We start from the raw sequence: 22,275 nt of genomic DNA, 5'->3' as shown, positions 1-22,275 counted from the left end.
TATATATATATATATATATATATATATATATATATATATATATATATATATATACACACAAAAATATATATAAATGAATTAGGCAATCAAGCATCACACAAATCTGTATTAATTATTCATATTAAAATATATCAGCTGAATATCACATATTTCTGTAAAAAATGTGTGGGTTGTCTACAAGGACTTATAAGCCATGCAAGAATGATGCCAATTTATGAAAAGTTTGGTTCGTGACTGGACTGTGTAGAATCACTTAATCCCTTAGAATTAATCTGGTCTAAAATTTGTCCCCACACCACTGATCACAATGCAGCGGGGATGAGATTCCCAATGTTTTGAACCATTTATAGTGAAATAGTTTTTCAGGCTCACATGGGAGAGCAGAGATATTACAGAAACTTTCAAATATGATTAAATACACCTACGCAACTGTGACAATTTATTATGTTCTGAAGGTAGGTAGGAGGACCGGTTTGGTATTGGAATAATAAACATGTTGCTTTAAGACAAATGGGGATGTTGACCATTCTGAGTATAATTGTTTAATCAATCCAAGCTCATAAAACTGAAATATGTTTGAAATACACTAATGCACTAGTTTTTTTTATGTTTTTGAAATCTCTAATGCTTACCAAAAAAAAATAGTAATTTTGTGAAATATGATTACAATTTAAATAACTGTTTTCTATTTTAATATATTTTAGAATTATAATTCATTCCTGTGATGGAAAAGCTGAATTTTCAGTAGCCATTACTTATTTTTATCAATGCTGGAAAAAATGGTTTTGTGGAAACCATGATATTTTCTAATTCAGATTATTTGATGAATAGAAAGTATGAACAGCATTTCTTTGAAATAAACATTTTATTAAATTAAATGTCTATTTAATGCACATTATCGGAATAAAATGATTCAACATTCTGAACAATAAATTTAGATATTTTACATGTGTGATCTTACACTGACATCACATAAGATATGTAAATCCACTAAAGTATCTCACAGGAGACATCACATGTGCTCCAGTGTCTTGCTACATCACATAATTTCTCGATCCCAATCTCATTTTTGTGTACAATTATTTAAATAAAAGATAGTGTGATAGTGTGCTTACATTTAGATATGTTAGTGATCTCTGTCTGTGTGTGTGTGTGTGTGTGTACCTCTACAGCAGAAGTGCTGGTGTGTGGCTCGAACCTGCTGTAAAAGCCTCTCCATAGCCTCAATGTGACCTCTCCTGCTCTCTCTCCCATCGCAGTCCTTCCAGTCTAATAAAGAGAAATATTACACAAAACTCAGTTTTGTGACATGTTCTAGATGTCACAAGACATTTAATTTGATTCCGTCAGACTTGCACAAAAAAGAGCCAATCTTAATCCTAAAGTACCCCAAAATAATCCAAAAATAAGGCGAGACATTGTTGGGGCACTTACTGAATAGTGACTCATTATCAAGAGAGGGTCATTTGAACACAATGTATTATAAAGATTTTCTTTTTAAAAACTAGAAGGAAGGACAGCCGTAAATTCTCTTTTAAATCTATTTAATAAAATCTTAATTTCACCCAAACAATTGTCTGTGTCTGCATTGCGTACATGCGGTTTTATAATGCTGGATTGGTTACTGACACAAAACTTGTCTCCCTGTGACACAGTTCGTTTTTCTTTGCAGCGTTTATTTGAAAGCTGAAACTCAAGGCCAGATCCAGAGAGTATGAAAGGCAGCAGGGTGAGTAGAAGTCGTGATGGTTAAATAATAGCGCAGTCCTACATCCAAGGATGTTGGCTACAATCAATACAATTTTCTCTCCTTATAACAGACATGATATTTGAATTAGAAGCACAAAACTATGCCGACACAATGCTCAAAGGTTCAAAAACTTCCAGACAATGATGTTTGGAGCTGTAGTATGCTTTTTATAAATTATCCTTGAATGTGGTACTTGGGAACTGTGGCTGCTTTGCTGAACTTACTGGAGGGAACTGCAGAGGGAGGTTGAGAGAGTTGTGCCGGACCCCAGCCTTTCATATTGTAGGCGGAGACTTGAACGTTGTATTGTCTACCCTGTAACAAACAGAAAAATATCTCAGAAATTATTTACTACACAACAACCAGCTGTAATTACAGTGGAGCTATAATTGTATCTTACCGTGGTAAGACCTGATATTGTGCATTTCAGGGACTGCAGATTCTCGAGGATCATCTCTCCGACTAATAAAGAGAAGTCCTTCAAACAGCTCCATTCCACTGCAATAGACGTCATCACACATTAAACAGAGTTAAAAGCTGAAACATCAATAAATGAGTGGAGTCTAAAGAAACTAAATATGACAGAATGAAACTGGATCATTATAACGTCATCTACAGGAATTACAGCTACAACAACATTATAGCTTGAATAACTAGATACCTATATTAGAAAACGTGAGTGGTTTTGTCCATGCAAAACTCTGCACCACATTGCTAGGCTGTTGAGCGTGGTTGCTAGGAGGGTTTAGGATGGCTGCTCACTAATACATATCTCTATGGATAAAAGGTCCCATCTCCAAATCTCATAATCTATAATATTCAGATGCCTAGATATGGCTTGGCCCCAATTTAAGTCAATGGGTTTGTTCACCTGTTTATCATCTGTTAAAAACAGGTGTAGCTGCAAGTAAAAGTAATAAACACTTCTTCTCCACCCCTTTCAAACAATTTAAAATAATAGTAAAACAAAAAGTAATCTGGAATGTTAAATGATGAACAATATGAACAAATCTCTTATCGGTTTAAAAAATTGATTTAATTAATTTACTTAATTGTTAATTAAATGATATTACTTAAATTTAATGAAATAATTAAATTAAATATTAAATTAAATTAATATGTTGGGGTGGGAAAGTTGTAATTTTTCTATATTTTGCATAATAAAAAAAACTATAAAAAAAAAAAACTCTTTCTCAAGGCAATCTGGTATATGCGTGTGTAATACAGACAAATACACATTAAGGCTGCACTGACCTTTGTATTTGGTCACTACGGCCGAATTCATGCTGGCAGGTTCCTGAAAGCTAACAGTGAGAGATGTGCTGCCGGTCACACTAAGACGCACCATCAACGGAGCCTCTGGTGGTCCTGAAAGAGCCAATTCATAGGTCACATAGCATAACTTGCACATAGCTTGCTTGCATTGTGCTTTTACTGTAGGGAGTGGAGAGCAATTGCTGTTGATAATTAAATAACCATAAATACAAGTAATGTGTAATTTTTGATGATAATATATTCCCATAAAAGACTTAATATGCAAAGACAACTAATAAGTGATCCATTTGCAGGTTGACTCCCCGTAAGTTTGAACATTGTACCAACATCAAAACATTCTGCTCTGTCTGAGCATCTCAACCAGCCCGACTCAGCAGCATTAGCTATGTATTTGGGGCAATATCTGTTAGGCAGACTAATGGAAGATGGGGAGTAGCGTTTGAATGTCTGCACACAAAAGTGGCTCGACTGACCATATATTTTTACAATTAATGAAAATAAAGTCTGAAATTGCTTACACCTTTAAATAGACATCCTATTGTCCTTCACAGGTGGAACGTAATATCTGTTTATTGCTTTTCTGTTGACCTGCTGTCAGTTTAAATGGACTGTCTGCCCAAAGGAAATCCAAAAGCAGTGGAAAACACTGCAAAAATTTATTTTCTGAAGGTGCGGTCACATTGACCAGCGCTTAGCAAACATTTTGAGGGTGAAATCCACTCATTTCAATAGAATTCATTTTGCGTGAGAGCATTTTTCAATGCAGATTTCATGTTGGAATCAAGTTGGCCATGCGAATTCACTGTGTTCAACAACACAAAAACGATTGGTTTGGAAGTGACTGTGTGAGCTGTGCATTATATATTGCTACATTGACAACAGTGTAATTGTGCAATACACAATAAAAAAAAAATCATCTGTATGTGACCACACATTTGTTCTATTTTTGTTTAATATTTACATGAAAGCATCTACTAGTATTTTTGTCTGGTTTTCCAGTACTGGTATCTAAATATTCTTAAATCAAGATACACTTGCTTGAAATAAAATTGAAACAAAATCTGTTTTGTAAAATGTATCAAAATTGTGAGTTTATGATTTTTTTCTAACCCCATTTGCAGATATTTTTTCTAGTTTTAAGAATAAACACATTTTGATAAATGTTTCAGAAAGCAAGACTTGATATCTTACGTCATTTTGTTTCTTAAGTAAATGTATCTCTATTTAAGAACGCGAACTGTGAATCTAGCTGTAGTTTGTTTGGCTGAACGCTGTCCTTTTTATGTCCATTGATATGTACATGCACGGTTTATGCAGTTCCATCGCCTTGTTAGCACCTTCATTTTGTACTTGTAACCCAAAGCACACAGCCCAGCTAATGGTGCCCTTGTGTTTCCTGAAATACTTTTCATAGATACCTCTGAGTATTTCTCGGCAATCTTATTTTTGAGAGTGTCTGCGGCAAAGCTTTGCTGATTTATCACGGCTGCCTTCACTTGAGGTTGTTTACAAAGAGAAGCCAACTAAACTCGCCAGATATAACGAGTAATCAATATGACAGGAGGGTGCGAGGGACACTATTGTGTGTGTTCACAGCTCAAGAGTCATTTCAGGCCAATCAACCTGATATTAATATCTGTGGGCCAAATGATCATAGTGGCTTGTTTGCAGAGTCTTCCCACTCCAATAAAGTGAACAGGTGGGGCCGATATAGGAACAGATGACCTTTCCGCAGAGATGCTGATAGATTAGACAGGACTGATAGTAAATAAGGCCAGTTCAATGTGTATTGTATTGTAGCATAGCATATGAATGACCTTTTTATCCTGAGAGGTTAGGCATCAGAAGCAGACTAGGGTTTGACTTACGTGCATGCTCGAATCCCGTGCGCATTCGCTTGTAGAGTTTGCATCTCCACTCCCAAGCTTTGAGCTGTTTTTCCTTGTCAGATGTTTCCAGGCTGAGACTCTCTCTCATCACCTGGGTGGACAGCTCGCTGGCTCTCCTTTGAGCTTCCTGCACCAGCATTGAGAGATGGGCATCTCTGCTCTCTAAACTGACAACTGAAACACAACACAGAGGTCTGGTAATGAGACTTTTCATTTATTCCAATGAGTATGTTTTTTGTAGCTTCTGGATATTTGCATTTCAGTCTAAAGGTGAGGTGTAAAGTCACAATGTCTTACTTCAGACCTGTATAGTGTAGAAAATACAGGTTCTCTGCTATGAAATAAAAATTAATTATACATTTGTGCTTTTGTACAATAGACCACAACACTGGTCATCCATTTGTTTCAACAACAAAAAAAAACATTTTTGAATATTTTTTTATAATCATTTTCTCTGTGGGCAGTACAATATTTTTCAATGAAGTGTTTTATTGGCCTTGAACCAAACCAACCAGCTCTGAGATGAATACAACATTATAAACTTTGTTTGGAAGCAAAAATATTTGAAAACAGATGGCAGATTACATATTTTAAAATTAATTTATAAGGAAATTAAGTCTTCATTCCATGAAGCTTTGAGATTGACTAAATGAAATACAAAAACTACAGTACAATATGTAATGAATGACTTTGTTATATTAACAATATATTTTTACTTTATTGCAAAATATATATGTATTTTGAGAGTGTAGGGAGCATCAATTTGTATTTACATAGTAACAGCAGTTTTTGATTGGTTTATCTTTTTTGAGTAATATGGTTAGTGTAACAAAGAGGCTTTCAAGCTAAAAAAATTTTTTAAACCCATTTAAAAAAAATTAAAAGCAACAAAAATCAAACAAAGCAAAACCAAATAAACAGAAGATGGTTTACACAGAACATGAACTCATCAAAACTCGGCAAGAAGGCCAACATGAACCTAGAAAACACACAATAACATAAACCAGTCACCAAAACAACACGACCAATCAACCAATAGAAAAACAACCAGAATTTGAAAGAAAGGGAAAGCGAACACAGAAAAGATACAAAGAAAAGCTAGATAAACTAGCTTTGTGGTTCTAGTTCTAGTATAGCTATTTTTGTGAAATAAAGTTAAATTCACACTTGTGGCTTCTACAGAATCATATATCATAATTTAACAGCCTCTGCGCTCATGGTAGCTCTGTCCTAAAGGGTTTATGTGTTACTGCTGAAAATCAATTTCTCTATGGAGATAATGACCAGGATTTTTACTTCCAGAAACTTCCTGCAGTTAAAAAAACATGCACATATTGACTACATGAATTAATATGAAAAAAATATCTTTTACACATACACTGTGAAAAATTATTTCAAGAAAATACTATTTTAGTCTTCCTACTTCAAAATTGCAATGTGCTATTTGCCATTTTTGTAATAGTGTAAGTAAAATTGTTTCTTCACCATTTTTTTTCAGTGTAGGCAGGGCATAATAGTTTTTGCTTTGCTTTTGCAAATTCATCAACTTGTTTATAATCAAAACTGTAGTGCGAAAAAGACATGCAATATCAGACTTATCAAATCCATCTTAAACTTACATAAACCAAAAATAAAAGTCCTGATTGAAACAACAGGAAGCCCATTACACTACCATTAATTCTCCAAGCTCACACTACTTGTGTCAGCACAGTCGTGTGGGTGAAGGGGAGAGGTGTGGATGAATGTAGTCGACGGTCGTCTGGAACACACAGGACTGTGTTTGGCCATATAGATTTGTCATGGTAAAATGAATACTGCCTGACCAGTCCTCCTCATAGGCCGTGAATACTACTGCATTTTCTTTCAGAGCCTTAGTCATAGACCATGACAGCAAAATAAACAAATAAATACATGGCTGAAGAAACCTTCTTTCACTGGCCTAGCCCGAACCCCCGGAGACGAGAGCTCTCCGGGGGAGATGATAAAGTGCGTGTTGTCAACTCGAAAAAAAGAGGGTCTAACCTAGCCTAGGTCTTACATGGGGTCCACGGCGCAATGGAAAAGGCAGCCATATTAGCAGTCCTGAGGTGCAATTTCCTGCGCTCTGAAGACTGACATCTGGCTACTACGTGCGGTTAATTGAACAAACTATAAATTAATGGGCGAGCCGGCCGATATTGCGCTGTCACACACAGTTGGCATTGTCGGGACTTTGGGACGGCCCTAAATATAGGCATTATGGGCCCCAGTCCTGCCCATAAACATGCTTTAACTTCAGCCTTCGGTCGGACCTACAAACTGTCAGGCGTCTGGCTGATTGATTTACTTGGCACTTCTGGCCTGACATAAATATAATGCTGAAAGCCCAGGAGGGGAAAATACGGCAATGTTTATTTTCTGTTTGTTTACAAGGATTGGATTGTGCCACGATGAAATGTTTTGAAATTTAACTGCAGCCTGGGTACAATAAATCACTTAGTATAATTGCCCCCCGTTACATGCATCATTGGAAAAGTGAAACCATTAAACGACAAACCTTGTTAAGATTTTTCTGAGGGATGCCGTGTGCTGTCTACCCCACCCCGGCCCCGCTCCGGCTGCAGTACAGTGCTCCCTGTTTGGTCTCAGACAACATTCGGCTATTTCATGATTGCACAGAGTGCTCGGGACTGGAGGACTTTTTTTCCCACATTTTTCAAGGTAAGAAACACCTGTTCTACTGTTGCCAAAGACTCAGGGACTGAATATGCTATTGATTAATCCAAGGGCAATGGGTGCAGATATTTTTAACAGATCTGTTCTTGATGCTTTAAAACCTGATAACCACACTAAGGTGGTCACAAAAATAGTTTGGTAAAATGCAAAATGCCTGAATGTCAGTAATGATTGTTTTATTCTGTGACACTGTACAATGTTATTTCCAAAATATTACATAATGAACGTAATTCATTAACTCATTAGTGGTCACGACAGATGTCATTCGATGTTTAAAGTAGAATTATGAGTGCTTATGGCAGCTGTCATGGAAAAGTTTATTCTAGTATTCCTACTTGGAGGCGATTATTACACGAGCCCCTAAAGCAAAGTGCCAAACACTCACTTCGACTCCGTCTGTTTATCGTCAGCTTCATTCTAAACAGCTTGTCCAATTACAGAGCATCTGCTTTTGGTCGCCAAAGCTAAACAGGAGCGTGTGACGCAAGAAAAACCTTTTGATGGTGAAACCACATAGAATGCACTTCTATTCCTTGGGGAAGATGTGATGATAAACAAAGCATACAAAAGTAACCTAAGATAATAAAAGTAATAAAAACCTAAGTAACACAAGCACATTTCTAAATTGTAACCTTTCAGCCAGAAACACAGAATTATAGCTACTGTAAAATAGATTTTAGTTATTGTATTACTGTGAGAGAGGAACTGTAAAACTGAAACATTTTATCACACGTGATAAGTGTTAATAAACTGAACTGTAAATGTATTTTATATATATATATATATATATAAAATGTATGTTTTTGTATATGTATTAGAACTACAATTTATTATTTTAAAATGTATACATTTAGATATTTTATTGCTAAAGTGATTTTTTTAAATCCTTTTATTTTGTACAATTTAAATATGCACAATTTCATCACATAATGTGTTTAGGTGCTAATAAATCGAATTGTACATATACAGACACACGTGTGTGTCTACGTGTATATACGGTATATGAGTGTGTGTGTGTGCATATATGTATGTATACACATACACACACACACATATATATATATATATATATATATGCACATATACGTGTGTGTGTGTGTGTGTGTGTGTGTATGTGTGTGTGCCTATATATGTATATAGTACTAGTATTCTAGTATAGTACTAGTATACAGTACATTTGTAATATTTTATATAGCAATATGCAACAGCTGACATTTAATGAGGGGACAAAAGACATGTTACATTAAAGCAAATAAAATCTATAAAAAAGCTTTTTACTAAGAAAATACTAGCATTTTAAAATGTTATGTTTTCATATAAAAATGGGGCAATACCTATAATATGGCATTTTGGTGAAAACTCCCATGCCAAATGTTCATAAAGAACTAGATTAATTAATTGATTCACTCCAGTCAAATTACATTGTAAATTTCAAGGATGGTTTAGTGGCTCTTTAATAAGGAAACACTTTAGACACGTGAAGCCCTTTAGACACACTGAGGGATTGACTGTTTAAAGCTCATGTCTGTTAAATATGCATACTCACAGTGAGGGCTCTCCTTCCCTCCTGCTTTGAGCAGCAGTTTGGCTATGGGGACGTTGTTGGTCATGATGGAGATGTCCAGAGGTGTCAGGCCTTCACTGTTGGGAGTGTTGAGGTCCAGTTCTTCAGCTGTGTACTGGAACAGCAGGATCTGCACGGCATCCAGGTCCTGCTGTTCAACAGCCTCAAACAGAGCCTCACTGCTCTGAATGTTCTGTGAGGAGAAGAAACGATTGAAGGTAAGCAGTGGCACTCATGATACTCTAAGTAGTCATTTAGCACACACTTTTATACACACAGTAACTTGCAGAACACTTATTACAGGAACAGTCCCCCTAGTGCACCCTTTTGGTTAAAATCTCTACTCAACTGTACAACAGCACTGAAAGCTAGAACAGAATTTGTGACTCAAAAGCTCAATTGATTTCCTTAGTAATCTGAATGCCCAAAATTAAAAAACTCTAGCAAAAATTCTCAACCGGTTGCCTATTCACTTTTTATATATATTTTTATGGTATATGTGACCCTGGACCACAAAACCAGTCTTAAGTAGCACGGGTATATTTGTAGCAATAGCCAACAATACATTGTATGGGTCAAAATGATTGATTTTTCTTTTATGCCAAAAATCATTAGGATGTTAAGTAAAGATCACGTTCCATGAAGATATTTTGTAAATTTCCTACCGTAAATATTTCAAAACTTAATTTTTGATTAGTAATATGCACTGCTAAGGACTTCATCTGGACAAATTTAAAGGTGATTTTCTTGATATTTAGATTTTTTTTTTGCACTCAGAGATACGATTTTCCAGATTTTCAAATAGTTGTATCTCGGCCAAATATTGTCCTATCCTAACAAACCATACATCAATGGAAAGCTTATTTATTCAGTGATGACTTGTTTTGTGGTCCAGGGTCAGATATTTATGCAACCTGATTTGGGATTTTGATCAGTAATATTTTATTTTGAAATAAATTAATACTTTTATTCACCAAGGACACGTTAAATTGATCAGAAATGACAGTTAAGACCTTTACATTGTTACAAAAATACTATTTAAAAAAAAGCTGTTCTTTTGAACATTCTATTTATCAAAGAATTCCAAAAGAAAAATATCACAGTTTCCACAAAAATATTAAGCTGCAGTCTTCAACCTTGATAATAATAAGATAATAATAATTTTTTAAGCACCAAGTCAACATATTGCCGGTGATCATATGACAGTGAAATCTGGAATTAATTATATTTTAAAATATATTAAATATATATAAATTAAATTACATTTAATTTAATTTAATAAATTATTTTTAACTGTAGCAATATTTAACAGTATTTTCTTTATTTTTGATTTTAAAAATGCAGCCTTGGTTAGCATAAATTCTTACCAACAACAGGCATTTCAAAAGTAGTGTATATATTTATTTTTGTAATCATTATAATCATATTTTGAACAAAAAAAAATTGAATTCTACTCTATATTGGATTTCGAATTCTCCCCTGTCTATCATTAGCTAAGTAAACAGACTTATGCAATCTGTTTATCCAGTGTTGTTGTATTGAACTGGTTATTATGCTTGAACAAATACTTTTTTTGCAATGCACTACACAGACATGTTTATGGTCCTCAGAAACGTCAAGCTATTAATAGCTTACTTATAGATGTTAATGCATACATTCACTGTGATCACAGAAAATACTCTCAATTACTTAAAAAATAATTCACAGATTTTCACCAACAATCAGCACGGACAACGTGAGCACAGATTGCCCATGGATGATTACTCATGGGTTTGACCTATAAAACCTTTCAATTACCAGCACAGATGCATGGTAATCAGGCATGCACCAGAAGGTAGGCACAGAAATTACTAGTACTCCAATCAACGAATGCAATAATTATTCATAATTAAAATGCGAATTCATACATCGAATCTAACAGCCACAGCAGCTCTTCTTCAATTGTGAGTTAAATCCATAAATGAAAATATTTGGAGGCAGCATTTTTTTGCTGCATCCCAAAAATTTATATATTTGTAAAAGAATATTTTGAAGACTATTCTGATCGCCTAGCAAGTTGTCTGCAGTTTATGTAACCACAGACGAGTAACACCTCTATATCAACCATCAATCTCTCCATGACGTGTAAAAACAATTAATATAAATGCCTAAAAAAAGATAAGATCTGCTCCATTTGCCAAAACATCTGGCATGAGTACACGCTGTCTGAACGTTGCAAAAAAATGCTGATGCAAAAATAAATATGAGAACTAAAAGCCCTCATCTGCACTTCCAACACCTATGCCCAGAGCACGCTGTGCAAGAGATAGGGAGGAGGGGAGGAGGAGGACCTGTTGTTCTTTTCTCATAATCACTCCAGTTGTCTCATTCTCTGTCTTATCTGCAGAAACAGGCATCTAATCCCCAACACAACAACAATCTGGCATCCTGACTGTCATGAGTGGACCTGAGCTGGATCCACAGGTGATTCGCCTACCATGTGCACACGTTTGCTGCTTCAAACCCTAGTGAGCTGTCTAGCTACACAGTATTTTAAGACATCACAGGAGGGCTGTTCCGAAAGGTAGGCAGTGTAATTATTAAGATTATGTTTCCCCCCTCTGGGTGCATTTTATACTAAGGAGCTCAACCAACCACCACTGAGTTTTTATCAGATTCTTGGAAAACAGAGGAATCCACAGGTCATTATTTAAAGAAAATTATAGAAATAATACAAAATATAAATTCATTTTATTTTTAATTATTTTTTATATATAACTATATTAATAATTATATAATTATATTAATAGTTTCTATTAAATCAATTTTAAATATTATAGTAAATATTTTATTATTTTATAAATTATAAAAATAATACTTTGATACTTTGCATAAATTATAAATATGCTAATTATATATATATATATATATATATATATATATGTGTGTATATATATATATATAATATATATATATATATATATATATATATACACACACACAATTAAAAGAAATACTTCTGCTCTTATTTCTGAAAAGTATAGTAAATATTTTATAAATTATAAAAATAATACTTTGTATAAATTATATAATTATATTTGTTACATTTTATATATATATATATATGTGTGTGTGTGTGTGTATGTGTGTTTATATATATATATATATATATATATACATTATACCGTTTCAATTAAATGTATTTTATTTTATAAATACAAATATACATACATGTATATAGTATATACATTTGCATGTGTATACATAATGTACATACATATACATTTTATCTCAAAAGTATATCTATAATATACAATATACTTAAAAATACACTCTTAAAAATACTTTTTAATTTGAACTTTCTAACTATTTTACCCAAATCAGTATTCCAAATCAGTTACTTTTGAGACTGAGTGTTCTTAGAAGCAGCTGCCTATGTAGGCATTATGCAGTAAGGCAGTTCACTAGGATTTGGAAAAGAGCCAGTAAACATGAATCACAAAAGCAATCTGTTGAAAACTCAATTGTGGCTAGTTGAACTCTTCAATATAAAATGTGGCCAGAGGGCAAAATGCATAATGCTCCAACTTAATTGAGGCATATTCAAACTAGAACATGGCTAATTTCCCCTCGTTGTTGATGTTGTTATAATAATGATCAGAACATTATGGAAAAAAGGTTGTTTGTGTCTTTGTATTTGTGAAGACCCTTAGGTTTTAAAGCAATATTGAGAATGAGTGCTCAATCACAGCATGTGATGCTTTTAATCCATTAATACTGACTTAATAGCTGGAATGCTTGACTGTGTGTTTAGTGCCCTAGTGCACAAAAGCATGCCCTGATTTTTATTGTCTCCAACGGGCCAATGGAAAATTACAGTTCCATTAACTAGCAGAGGAGATTTCGAAGACTTTTTAGAAGTAATACTAGCTTTTAAAGATGAAATCTGAATTGGACTATTAAAAAAAACACACCAAACAAAAAACATGTTGCACTGTGGGAGGATGTGCTCAGATTCATTGTAATTCTACTCTGTCTATAGTCATGACGTGGTGTGAAATGGGTCCCCAGGGAAAAAAGGAATATTATACTAATATGGCTTATTATCTCTCCACCTACTTGCATATTAGCGAATGCTTTATTTTCTCAGAGAATAGCTCAAGCCATTTGTTTCTCATGCAAAATGGTCTCTGAACACAGAAGTGCTAATGGCAGTCCTTCACCGTTGTAGATACGCTGATGACGAATCCCCTCTGTGCAGCCGGGGTGAAGTTACCCAACCATTCCAGCTGGAGATAAAGACAAGTTTGAGGAAAGAAAAGGGGATGATTCACACGACCACATGGACTGACAGCTAAGTGACAGACAAGACACATTTTCCTACTACACTCTCACCCACCTCTCCAGTGCAACCACATAAATGCCATCCTGTGTTAATTCAACCGAAAACTTCTAAGAAGAGAGCGACACCTCAAAGAAGAAATGAGGAGATATAGAGAAGAAAACAATAAGGTGATGCAAAAAGGTGAATGGAAATGGCTGCAATTTGACAACAGCATTCAGCTAAAAGATTTAGGGATGTGTTCTTTATTAAAGCCAATGAATATATGCCAACATGAAAGACAGCTTCAATTGTTCCTTATCTAACATAAAACTTGTGACGTGCAGCCACAGACGCTGCAATTTACTGGGCTCCTCAACAACTGTTTTTTTTTAGGTTATGCTATTGACAAACAAAAACAATGATCAAGTGCCTAATAAACAATGTTAATATTTTATACTCACTTTTAGATAAGTATTCATTTTAAATATTAATGAAATGTTGTGTCCAAAATTGCTCACTCATTCACTATTCTCTATGTCACGAATCCGGTCCGTGGTCTTCAGGCCGATTGCCACTAGAGGTTATTCTCCCATTACATTGACTCTCACACCACACAGACTGTTACACATCACCCTGGACTGCATTTCCCATCAACCATTGCACTGATTACACGCACACAGCTGAATGCACTGATCACACACACACACACACACACACAACTGAATCCAATCAGACATGCTACTTAAGCCATGGACTTCCTCTCTCTCACTGCCAAGTATTGTTCTGAATTTTTCACTTCCCAAGTGTTAGCTGCCTTACTGAGCCATTCCGTGTTTTCTGTTTTCGTCTTGTGTATTGTTTTGCGTGTATCCCTGGTTAGCGGATAGCTACCTTACCGAGCCTGTTTAAGTTTTCAAAGTTTTCTTAGTTTAGTCTTGCCTTGTCTGTTTTCCTGGTCTCTGATTCACGCAATATCTCTTGGATTAACCCTTTGCTTGCTGTTTCTGACTCTGTTTGCCCCTGCTTGGACTTTTGCCTTCTACCTGGATTTATCTCTTGTCTTGCCTTCGATATACCCGTTTGCCATTGTCTGACCCATGCCTGTTAAAACCACGTCTCTTAAAAGTTTGCACATGGATCCTCACGCCTCACGTCTCGTCAGTCCTGTTACACTCTATACATCAAATAGCACATGTTCTATATGAAAGAACAAATGAATAATCAAATTTAATAATCAAATTTACTGATGTAAATATATGTACATTATTTTACGTGAAACGTTCTTAAAGCTATAAATGTTCTTGTTTGCTTTGTTGTTTTGCGAACTGTACGATTATATAATAAATTAGTAAACAGTATTATGCACTGTAAAATGATTGATAAAAATAAAACACAGTATATTTCAGCCTTTTTTACTAATCTCAAAAATATTGATTTAATGTGTAATGTAATTTGTAACTTGTAAAATGTAACTTTTAATTCAATGTGTTACTTGCCATTTCTTAAGAATTATTTGTGAAATTTACTAACAATTAGTAAAAGAGAGTGAAATTGTAAATCCTACAATTTTTTTCAGTGTATATGTTTTCAAATATAGTATGATATAATATATTATACAATAATCTGTTTTATATACACACAGCACATACTATATTGTATCTGTCTACTGTAGAAAACAGCAATTTAAGACAGCTAAACTTGAATTAAAAAAATCTATTCATATACAAATGCTTTAAAACTACTTCTCAACACATGCTTTCAGGACTAAAACTGTCTCACATGCAATACTCAAAGTATATATGCTGAAATGACACCATAAGGGGTCGGCCTCTTTAAGACGGAACTGTGTCGAAACAAATATAATGGCAAAAATACAGAAGAACCTTTTACATGATGGCAGAACAAAGCTGTTTCCATAGCTGCAGCTTAAAAGCAAAGCTCTCATCGTCTTGCATGCGAGCATTCAGGGAACACAAGCTTAATGAAAACTGACACTAATGGTACAGCGAGATACCCATGTCATCAGTTCCTATCAGTAGAAATCCTTGAAAGGGTATTACAAAAAAATATCTAAATAAAATACAGCATCACTGTGCAGCACTCAGCCCAAAGCAATCTCTGATAAGAAGTAAATTAATTAATTAATTAGGATTTCGTGAATGTTTACTGCTACTTTTGCACAGTGCTATTCCAGCCCGTGGCCTACAAGAATACCTCTGTGCAACATTACGCTTTATAAACTCAGTATCTCATGTTTGGCAGCATTGGGACAAAAAACTAATTTACAAAAGCAAGACAAATAACTCTGTCAACATGTAGTGGCTCCGTTAAGAAGGGCTTAGTTTCTTTCTAACGTCAAGAGAAAGTTAAAAGTGATACTAGAAGGAAACAATAAGGAAACCAGGCCAGCAAGTAACAGTACATAAGCGCAGGTGTAGGATGACTAAAAGTACAAAAGGAAAGGTGTGAAAACAGGTAGAACCAGTGATGCAAATGGAAGGAGATAAAAAAGACACCCTTTCTTCTTCGTTCCTATTGCTTGAAGCATGAAACGGCTTTATGAGTACTCATGGAACTTCATGTGAAGTTGTAGCTATCACAAAACCACTTCTAAACTAATGTCATCTCCAACTTGATCCAGTCGTCTCGCATTGCAGCTGCTTCCAGATATTTCTTGACTCATGGAAAGACAAGAAACCAGCAGAAGGGGGGCTATGAGAGGAGCGAGCGCACAGCCAATCAGAAGGCAGTATACCAAGTCACGACGGCGTGAAAGAGCAAGTGCTCTCTTCTCAGCAGGCTTTTGTGCGCGGCTCCTCTCCGCAGCTCAAGGCTAAGTGTTCCATTTGCATGGCAGGCAAAACAGAGGCCACAACAACAACTCTGAGATACACATCTCATCAGGGGTATGGGATTGGAGGCTTGGTTTCTATTAGCATTTTGTTCAAAAACTAAAAATACTGTTTACTGGCAGTCAAATCCACGATTTCTCAGGCTAAGAGCAAACCATATGTAGGATGGCGATTAGTCTTGAAACAGCTACTGCAGTGAACAGAAAAAGTGGGAAGTGGATACTAGAGCCAAAATCATGTTCCAAGAACTTGGAGAGTGAATTTTCAACTGTATGCAAGATTTTATAAATGAAAATGCTGATGTTTGTGTAACTTAATGGGTAGAGTACCACACTAGAAACACTAAGGTCATGAATGCAATGCTAATCAAATGTATAGCTTGATCAAAAATGAACAACAAAAACAAACTCCACTCACTCTCATGTCGTTCCAAACCTGTATGCATTGAAGTAAGATGAACATTGGGTGACCCAAACAACAAATTGGAGCCCACAGACTTCCATTGTATGGATATCTTCTTTTATATTCCCCAGAAGAATATAAATTTTTGGGTGAACTAACTTCACTTTGAAGGCACCCACTGCAGGCAACAAAATTTAATAATACTTTAGTTTAGTAAACTGTGACTGTGTTTTAATGGCTAAATCTGTTCAGCTAAACTATTGGCACACGATTAAGGACTCTGTGATTCAATCCTTCAGCGTATAAAAGTCAAGTGTCGTATAAAGCTTATATAAACATTAAAGAGATCTTTATGTAACCCTCCTTAACAAACTCGAGTGTTACCTCTATGTGTGGGCAACATGGATTTCTGTGTCCCAGGCTAGTGTGAGTCAGCCTCAATTTGGCTATATACCGAAACTATAATTCAGAACAATTTGTGTCAGTGAAAGTACAACTCATCTTGAAAACAACCTGGACTCTTCTTTTTTTGGCACAAAATTCAGACATCAAAAGCAATGTTTCGACTGGTAGCATCACTTTAAAGTCTCCCGTGTCACGAGCGGGGTACATCTATCGGTGAAAAGTGAGCCAGAGACTGTCTCGACTGACCGAGCATAAATCAAGCAGCTGCCAACTGGTCCTGATGTTATCATTGCTCATAGGAAGCGAATAGAAGATTGTGACGTTCAAACTTTTATTTTTGTCTGTGAAGCCACCTGCTGTTTTAAAGATAAAGTCTTAATTTGTCATTTGTACAATGCTCTACTATTAGTATTAAATCATGTCAGTATTTACTCGCTTTCATGTCTTTCAAAACCGGTATGACTTTCTTTTCTCTGTGGAACACAAAAGGAGTTCAAGCTGTTCTTCTCTATACAATGAAAGTGAATGGTGACCACGCTGTCAGACAAGATTTTTAGTGAATAACTTAAAGGAATAGTTCAACTAAAACTGATAATTTGCAGAAAATGTAGCCTACCCACTTTCAGGCCATTCAAAATGTAGATGACTTTGATTCTTCATCAGAACAGATTTGGAGAAATTTAACATTACATAATTTGCTCTGCAGTGAATGGGTGCCATCAGATTGAGAGTCCAAACAGCTGATAAAAACATCAGAGTGATCTGCAAGTAATCCACACGACTCCAGTCCATCCATTTAGATCTTGTGAAATGAAAAACTGCTTGTTTGTAAAAAACAAATGTATCATTAAGACATTTATAAATTTAAACCATTGTTTCTGGCTTAATAAGAGTCCTCTAATCATAATATTGCTTTCTCCAGTGAGAAAGTCATCTCATCTGAATCAGGAGAGAAATTAACAGATCAAGCAAAAACAGTTCAAAAAGTTGATGTGAGAGGACAAAAAGGGGATGGACTTTTCTACTGGAGGGTTTTTATAAGTTATTATGCATTATAGCAGCGGTGGCGAACTCCGGTCCTGGAGAGCCGCAGCCCTGCAGAGTTCAGCTCTAACCCTAATTAAAACTCAGCTGCCTGTAGCTTCCTAATAACGTTCAGACCTTGATTAGCTTGTTCAGGTGTGTTTGATTAGGGTTGAAGCAAAACTCTGCAGGGCTGCGGTTCGCCAGGACCGACGTTCGCCACCCCTGCATTATAGTCTTATATTTGACAGCCTTTATTTTTTTATTTTTTTTACAAACACATAGCTTTATACTTTAAAAGACGTTAATTGATGACTGGAGTTGTGTGGATTACTTTTAGATTATTGTGATTATTAGATCATTTTTTATTAGCTGCTTGAACTTATTCTGACGGCACCCATTCACTGCAGATGATCGATTGGTGAGCTCATCAAATTTTCATTTTTGGCTGACCTATTCCTTTAAATTTCAATCTGTGGCTTCAGATGTCAAGAAATATATTGCACAGGTAGTGTGGACTTCTTTATTAGGATTTTATGGTGCTTTTTGCCATTTTTGGAGCTTGGCAGGTCGTAGTTCCCATCTACTTGCATTGTATGGAAAAGAGCAACCAAACTATTCTTCTAAACCAGGGGTGCCCAATCCTGCTCCTGGCGATCGACTGTCCTGCAAAGTTCAGCTCCAACCCTAATCAAACACACCTGAAGCAACTAATTAAGGTCTTCAGGATCACTTGAAAATTAAAGGCAGGTGTGTTTGATTAGAGTTGGAGATTAACTTTGCAGGACAGTCGATCACCAGGAGCAGGATTGGGCACCCCTGTTCTAAACTATTACTTTTGTGATCCAAAGAAGAAAAAAAGTCAAATGGGTTTGGAAAGACACGAAAATGAGTACATGATGACAGATTTTTCATTTAGGGTCAACTATCACTTTAATAACAAAACTTCACATAATTGCACTGCTACAAAAGCTGATACATGCATGATGGAATACAGCAGTATCAGACAACAAACTAAAATTATCTTGGTCACACTTTATCTTAATGTCCAATTCTCGCTATTAACAAACCATTAACTATGACTTGTGTCTCAATAAACCCCTAATTTGCTGCTTATTAATAGTTAGTATATAAGGATTAGGGATGTAGAATATGGTCATGCAGAATATGTGCTTTATAAGTACTAATAAACAGCCAATATGCTATTAATGGGCATGCTAATAAGCAACTAGTTAAAAGTGAGAATTGGTCCCTATACCAAAGTGTTGCCATTATTTAATAAAGTTGAAATAATCTGAATCATTAAATTGCAAAACAACACAGTGTATCACCACCACACTGTTGCAGCGCGTATCTCTGGAACTAAAGCCAAAGGACTTGATTATGTCTTTCTGAGGCTTAAACGTGGTTTCCATTGAGTTGATCTCCATAGCAACACTACTAGTGCCGTATTTCTTAATGGATACCATGGGCTCCACTGATTCAGACTGCAGGCAGCACGGTTTCTCACCAAGCATTCAAAACAGTTTCCCTCTGCAGCTATTAGACGTGTGCATGCAAACACACTATTACCCAAACAAACTGACAGGTTAGGGGTTTAAAAACCTCATAAGAGGCTTTTCTGGTTGTAGAAAATGTATTATTGTGTTGAGCTGAATACAATACTTGACTGTAAAAATAAAACTGCATCAAAAGGAATGACAAACACCTGCAGACCTGTTACAGACTGGCAATTGCCACAGAACTCAGCACAATTTCTAGGTGCTATATTTAGAATAATTCCCTTTCACTTCAACAAAATGGATTAAAGGCTGAGAATATGGTGTCAGAAAGTGGTACCTTCCATTTTGTTGACCTATAATGTCAATGTATTCATCAGCAAATGCATTGTTTTTGCTCATGAATAATTTGCCATGTATAAAATGAATGAATAAATACATTAGCAAACAGAAAATGATGCAGATAGTTCAGTCAGGTTGAGATGTCACAAAGCAAACCTTGATAAAGCTCAATCTGAACAGGTGACCAGAACAACCAATTATGCTCTAAAAATAGCTTATATAACACTCTTGGATATTGGCTGCTACTGAGTAATGGTGCCTATGCGTTAATAAACCCCCCATGGATTCATATTGATAAAATCAATAGCTTGCTTCTCTGTGCATTTTAATTAGATGAAAAATTGCAGTGTGAAACACAGTGGATAACAATGATAAGAAGCAGCACAAAATAAACAGGTATAAACTTCTTCTGGGATAACAAGACCATCTGATATCTTGTTTTTGAAGTCAGAACATGTTTAAACCGGAAATAGAGTATTGAATTTGAATTAATGCCTTGAATTAATTAATAAATAAATAAAGCATTCATACCAAACTCATTAGGCAACTGTAGTTACACTTACATCATATTGCTGAGTTTCCTCAAGTGTGTCAGGTTTGTGAACAATATGACATTTGATAGTGCCATCATTAGTCTTCATCTGTCACCCTTTTCATTTCTGGCAATTGCATTTGCAGTTTTAGAAGGTAATGTATGTAAAATAAACCACTTACTTTTTATGGGTTTCGTATCTGCCGGTGGCTCCAAGACTCTGCAAATATAAATATATAAAAAAGTAGGATTTTAAATATTATTAATTATAAGTTAACCTTGATTATAAGATTAATTCTTAAAATCATAAAACTTGCTCAAAGGTTCAAAACTTTTGCTTAGAAAGTAAATTACATGTTACATAATTATGAACTTTTCCAAACTAATACTAGATTGTATAAGTATTGCATTACCCATAAGTCAAATAAAGGCAACATGACAAAAATGCATGAAACTAAAGTGGCTGAATTACTATTCTAGAATTCCACAACAGACACGCCGATGCGTAAAGCAGATGTGTAAATGTGGCCCCTCGTTGCTTACGTAAGGTGAGTTAATGATATTAACACTATCTACTACCGCAATGCCAAATGGAAATATTCCATTTTCTAATTACACCATAATCAATGCAGACACCAAAGCACTTCTGGTACCAGAAACTGTGTCCTCACGCTTGGGAATGGCAGTCTCACTGTTGTCATAGCAACTTTCGTGAATATGTTTTAAAAATTACCTTTCCTGTAGATGTGCATATCCTTTCATCTGACACCTAACTCCATGTACAAGTGCTATAAAACTGTCCACATCGATCAGCTATCAATGCATGAAACTCACCCGAAGTAAAATGTATCATAAGTATTATTATGGGTGAAGCATACAAAAATAGATTTATACAATGCTTGACCTGTTACAGCGTACAGTACAGTACTTTATGTTCTTAAACATATATGGGTCAAACTAATATAAATTAATGGACTATTTATAAAGCAAACAAATTACCACACCATTTGGTCACGACTGAATCTTAAAACAGGGGAAACATGAAATGATCTTTGAGTGAGCCATTTTTAGACATGTTTTTTTCATGTCTGCAACCATCATGACACCTGTGGATTTTAATGACTAAATTGTGGTTCAGTGATGTCATAGAAGAACCATTTTTGGTTCCCCAAAGAACCTTTCAGTGTTCATTTCTTAAAATAACCATTTTTTCCCTTAATGTACACCCTAAAGAACATTTAAAAAAATATAAAGAACCAATAAAGAACCTGTTGTGTAATGGAAAGGTTCCATGAATTTTAAAGGGGTCATATGATGCAATTTCAAGTTTTCCTTTCTCTTTGGAGTGTTAAAAGCTGTTCGTGAATAGATAAGATCCCTAAAGTTGCAAAGACTAAAGTCTCAAACCCAAAGAGATATTCTTTATAAAAGTTAAGACTCGTCCACGCCCTCCTAAAATGCCTCATTTAAGCACGCCCCCACATGTCTACATCACAATGTGGGAAGATATGCATAACGCCGCCCAAATGTTCACGCAAAGGAAGAAAGGCGTAATTTATTGTTGCTGCCACCGCCATGTTGTGAAGACGCTGTGTGTTTCGTTGCGAAAGCGAAAATATTTTGTTTGGCCTTCCAAAAGAGGACACGACTAGAAATCAGTGGTTAAGTTGTATTTACAACACTGTTCCAGAACAGTACAACCCAAATATTCAGATGTGTGCAGC

At 35.4% G+C, this 22,275-nt stretch overlaps 1 protein-coding gene across 1 annotated transcript in view; it reads right to left on the bottom strand.

Annotated features, from left to right (window-relative positions):
• LOC107566773 (ankyrin repeat and fibronectin type-III domain-containing protein 1-like) overlaps nucleotides 1-19,647 on the bottom strand; it is a 42,420-nt gene extending 22,773 nt beyond the window's left edge. Inside the window, exons 1-7 of the mRNA XM_016252310.1 lie at nucleotides 19,510-19,647; nucleotides 9,176-9,386; nucleotides 4,894-5,088; nucleotides 3,005-3,118; nucleotides 2,151-2,248; nucleotides 1,975-2,065; nucleotides 1,165-1,269 (exon numbers count right to left, since the gene is read on the bottom strand). Of these exons, the coding sequence (XP_016107796.1) occupies nucleotides 1,165-1,269; nucleotides 1,975-2,065; nucleotides 2,151-2,248; nucleotides 3,005-3,118; nucleotides 4,894-5,088; nucleotides 9,176-9,386; nucleotides 19,510-19,647 (952 nt within the window). The remainder of the gene's footprint in view (nucleotides 1-1,164; nucleotides 1,270-1,974; nucleotides 2,066-2,150; nucleotides 2,249-3,004; nucleotides 3,119-4,893; nucleotides 5,089-9,175; nucleotides 9,387-19,509) is intronic.
• Between the last annotated feature and the right edge of the window lie 2,628 nt (nucleotides 19,648-22,275).

Source organism: Sinocyclocheilus grahami, unplaced genomic scaffold (genome assembly GCF_001515645.1).
Source record: "Sinocyclocheilus grahami isolate Dianchi unplaced genomic scaffold, SAMN03320097.WGS_v1.1 scaffold26.1, whole genome shotgun sequence".
NCBI classification, from domain to species: Eukaryota; Metazoa; Chordata; class Actinopteri; order Cypriniformes; family Cyprinidae; genus Sinocyclocheilus; species Sinocyclocheilus grahami.
Note: the sequence above shows the minus strand (reverse complement) of the source record. Positions and strands in the feature narration are given on the sequence as shown.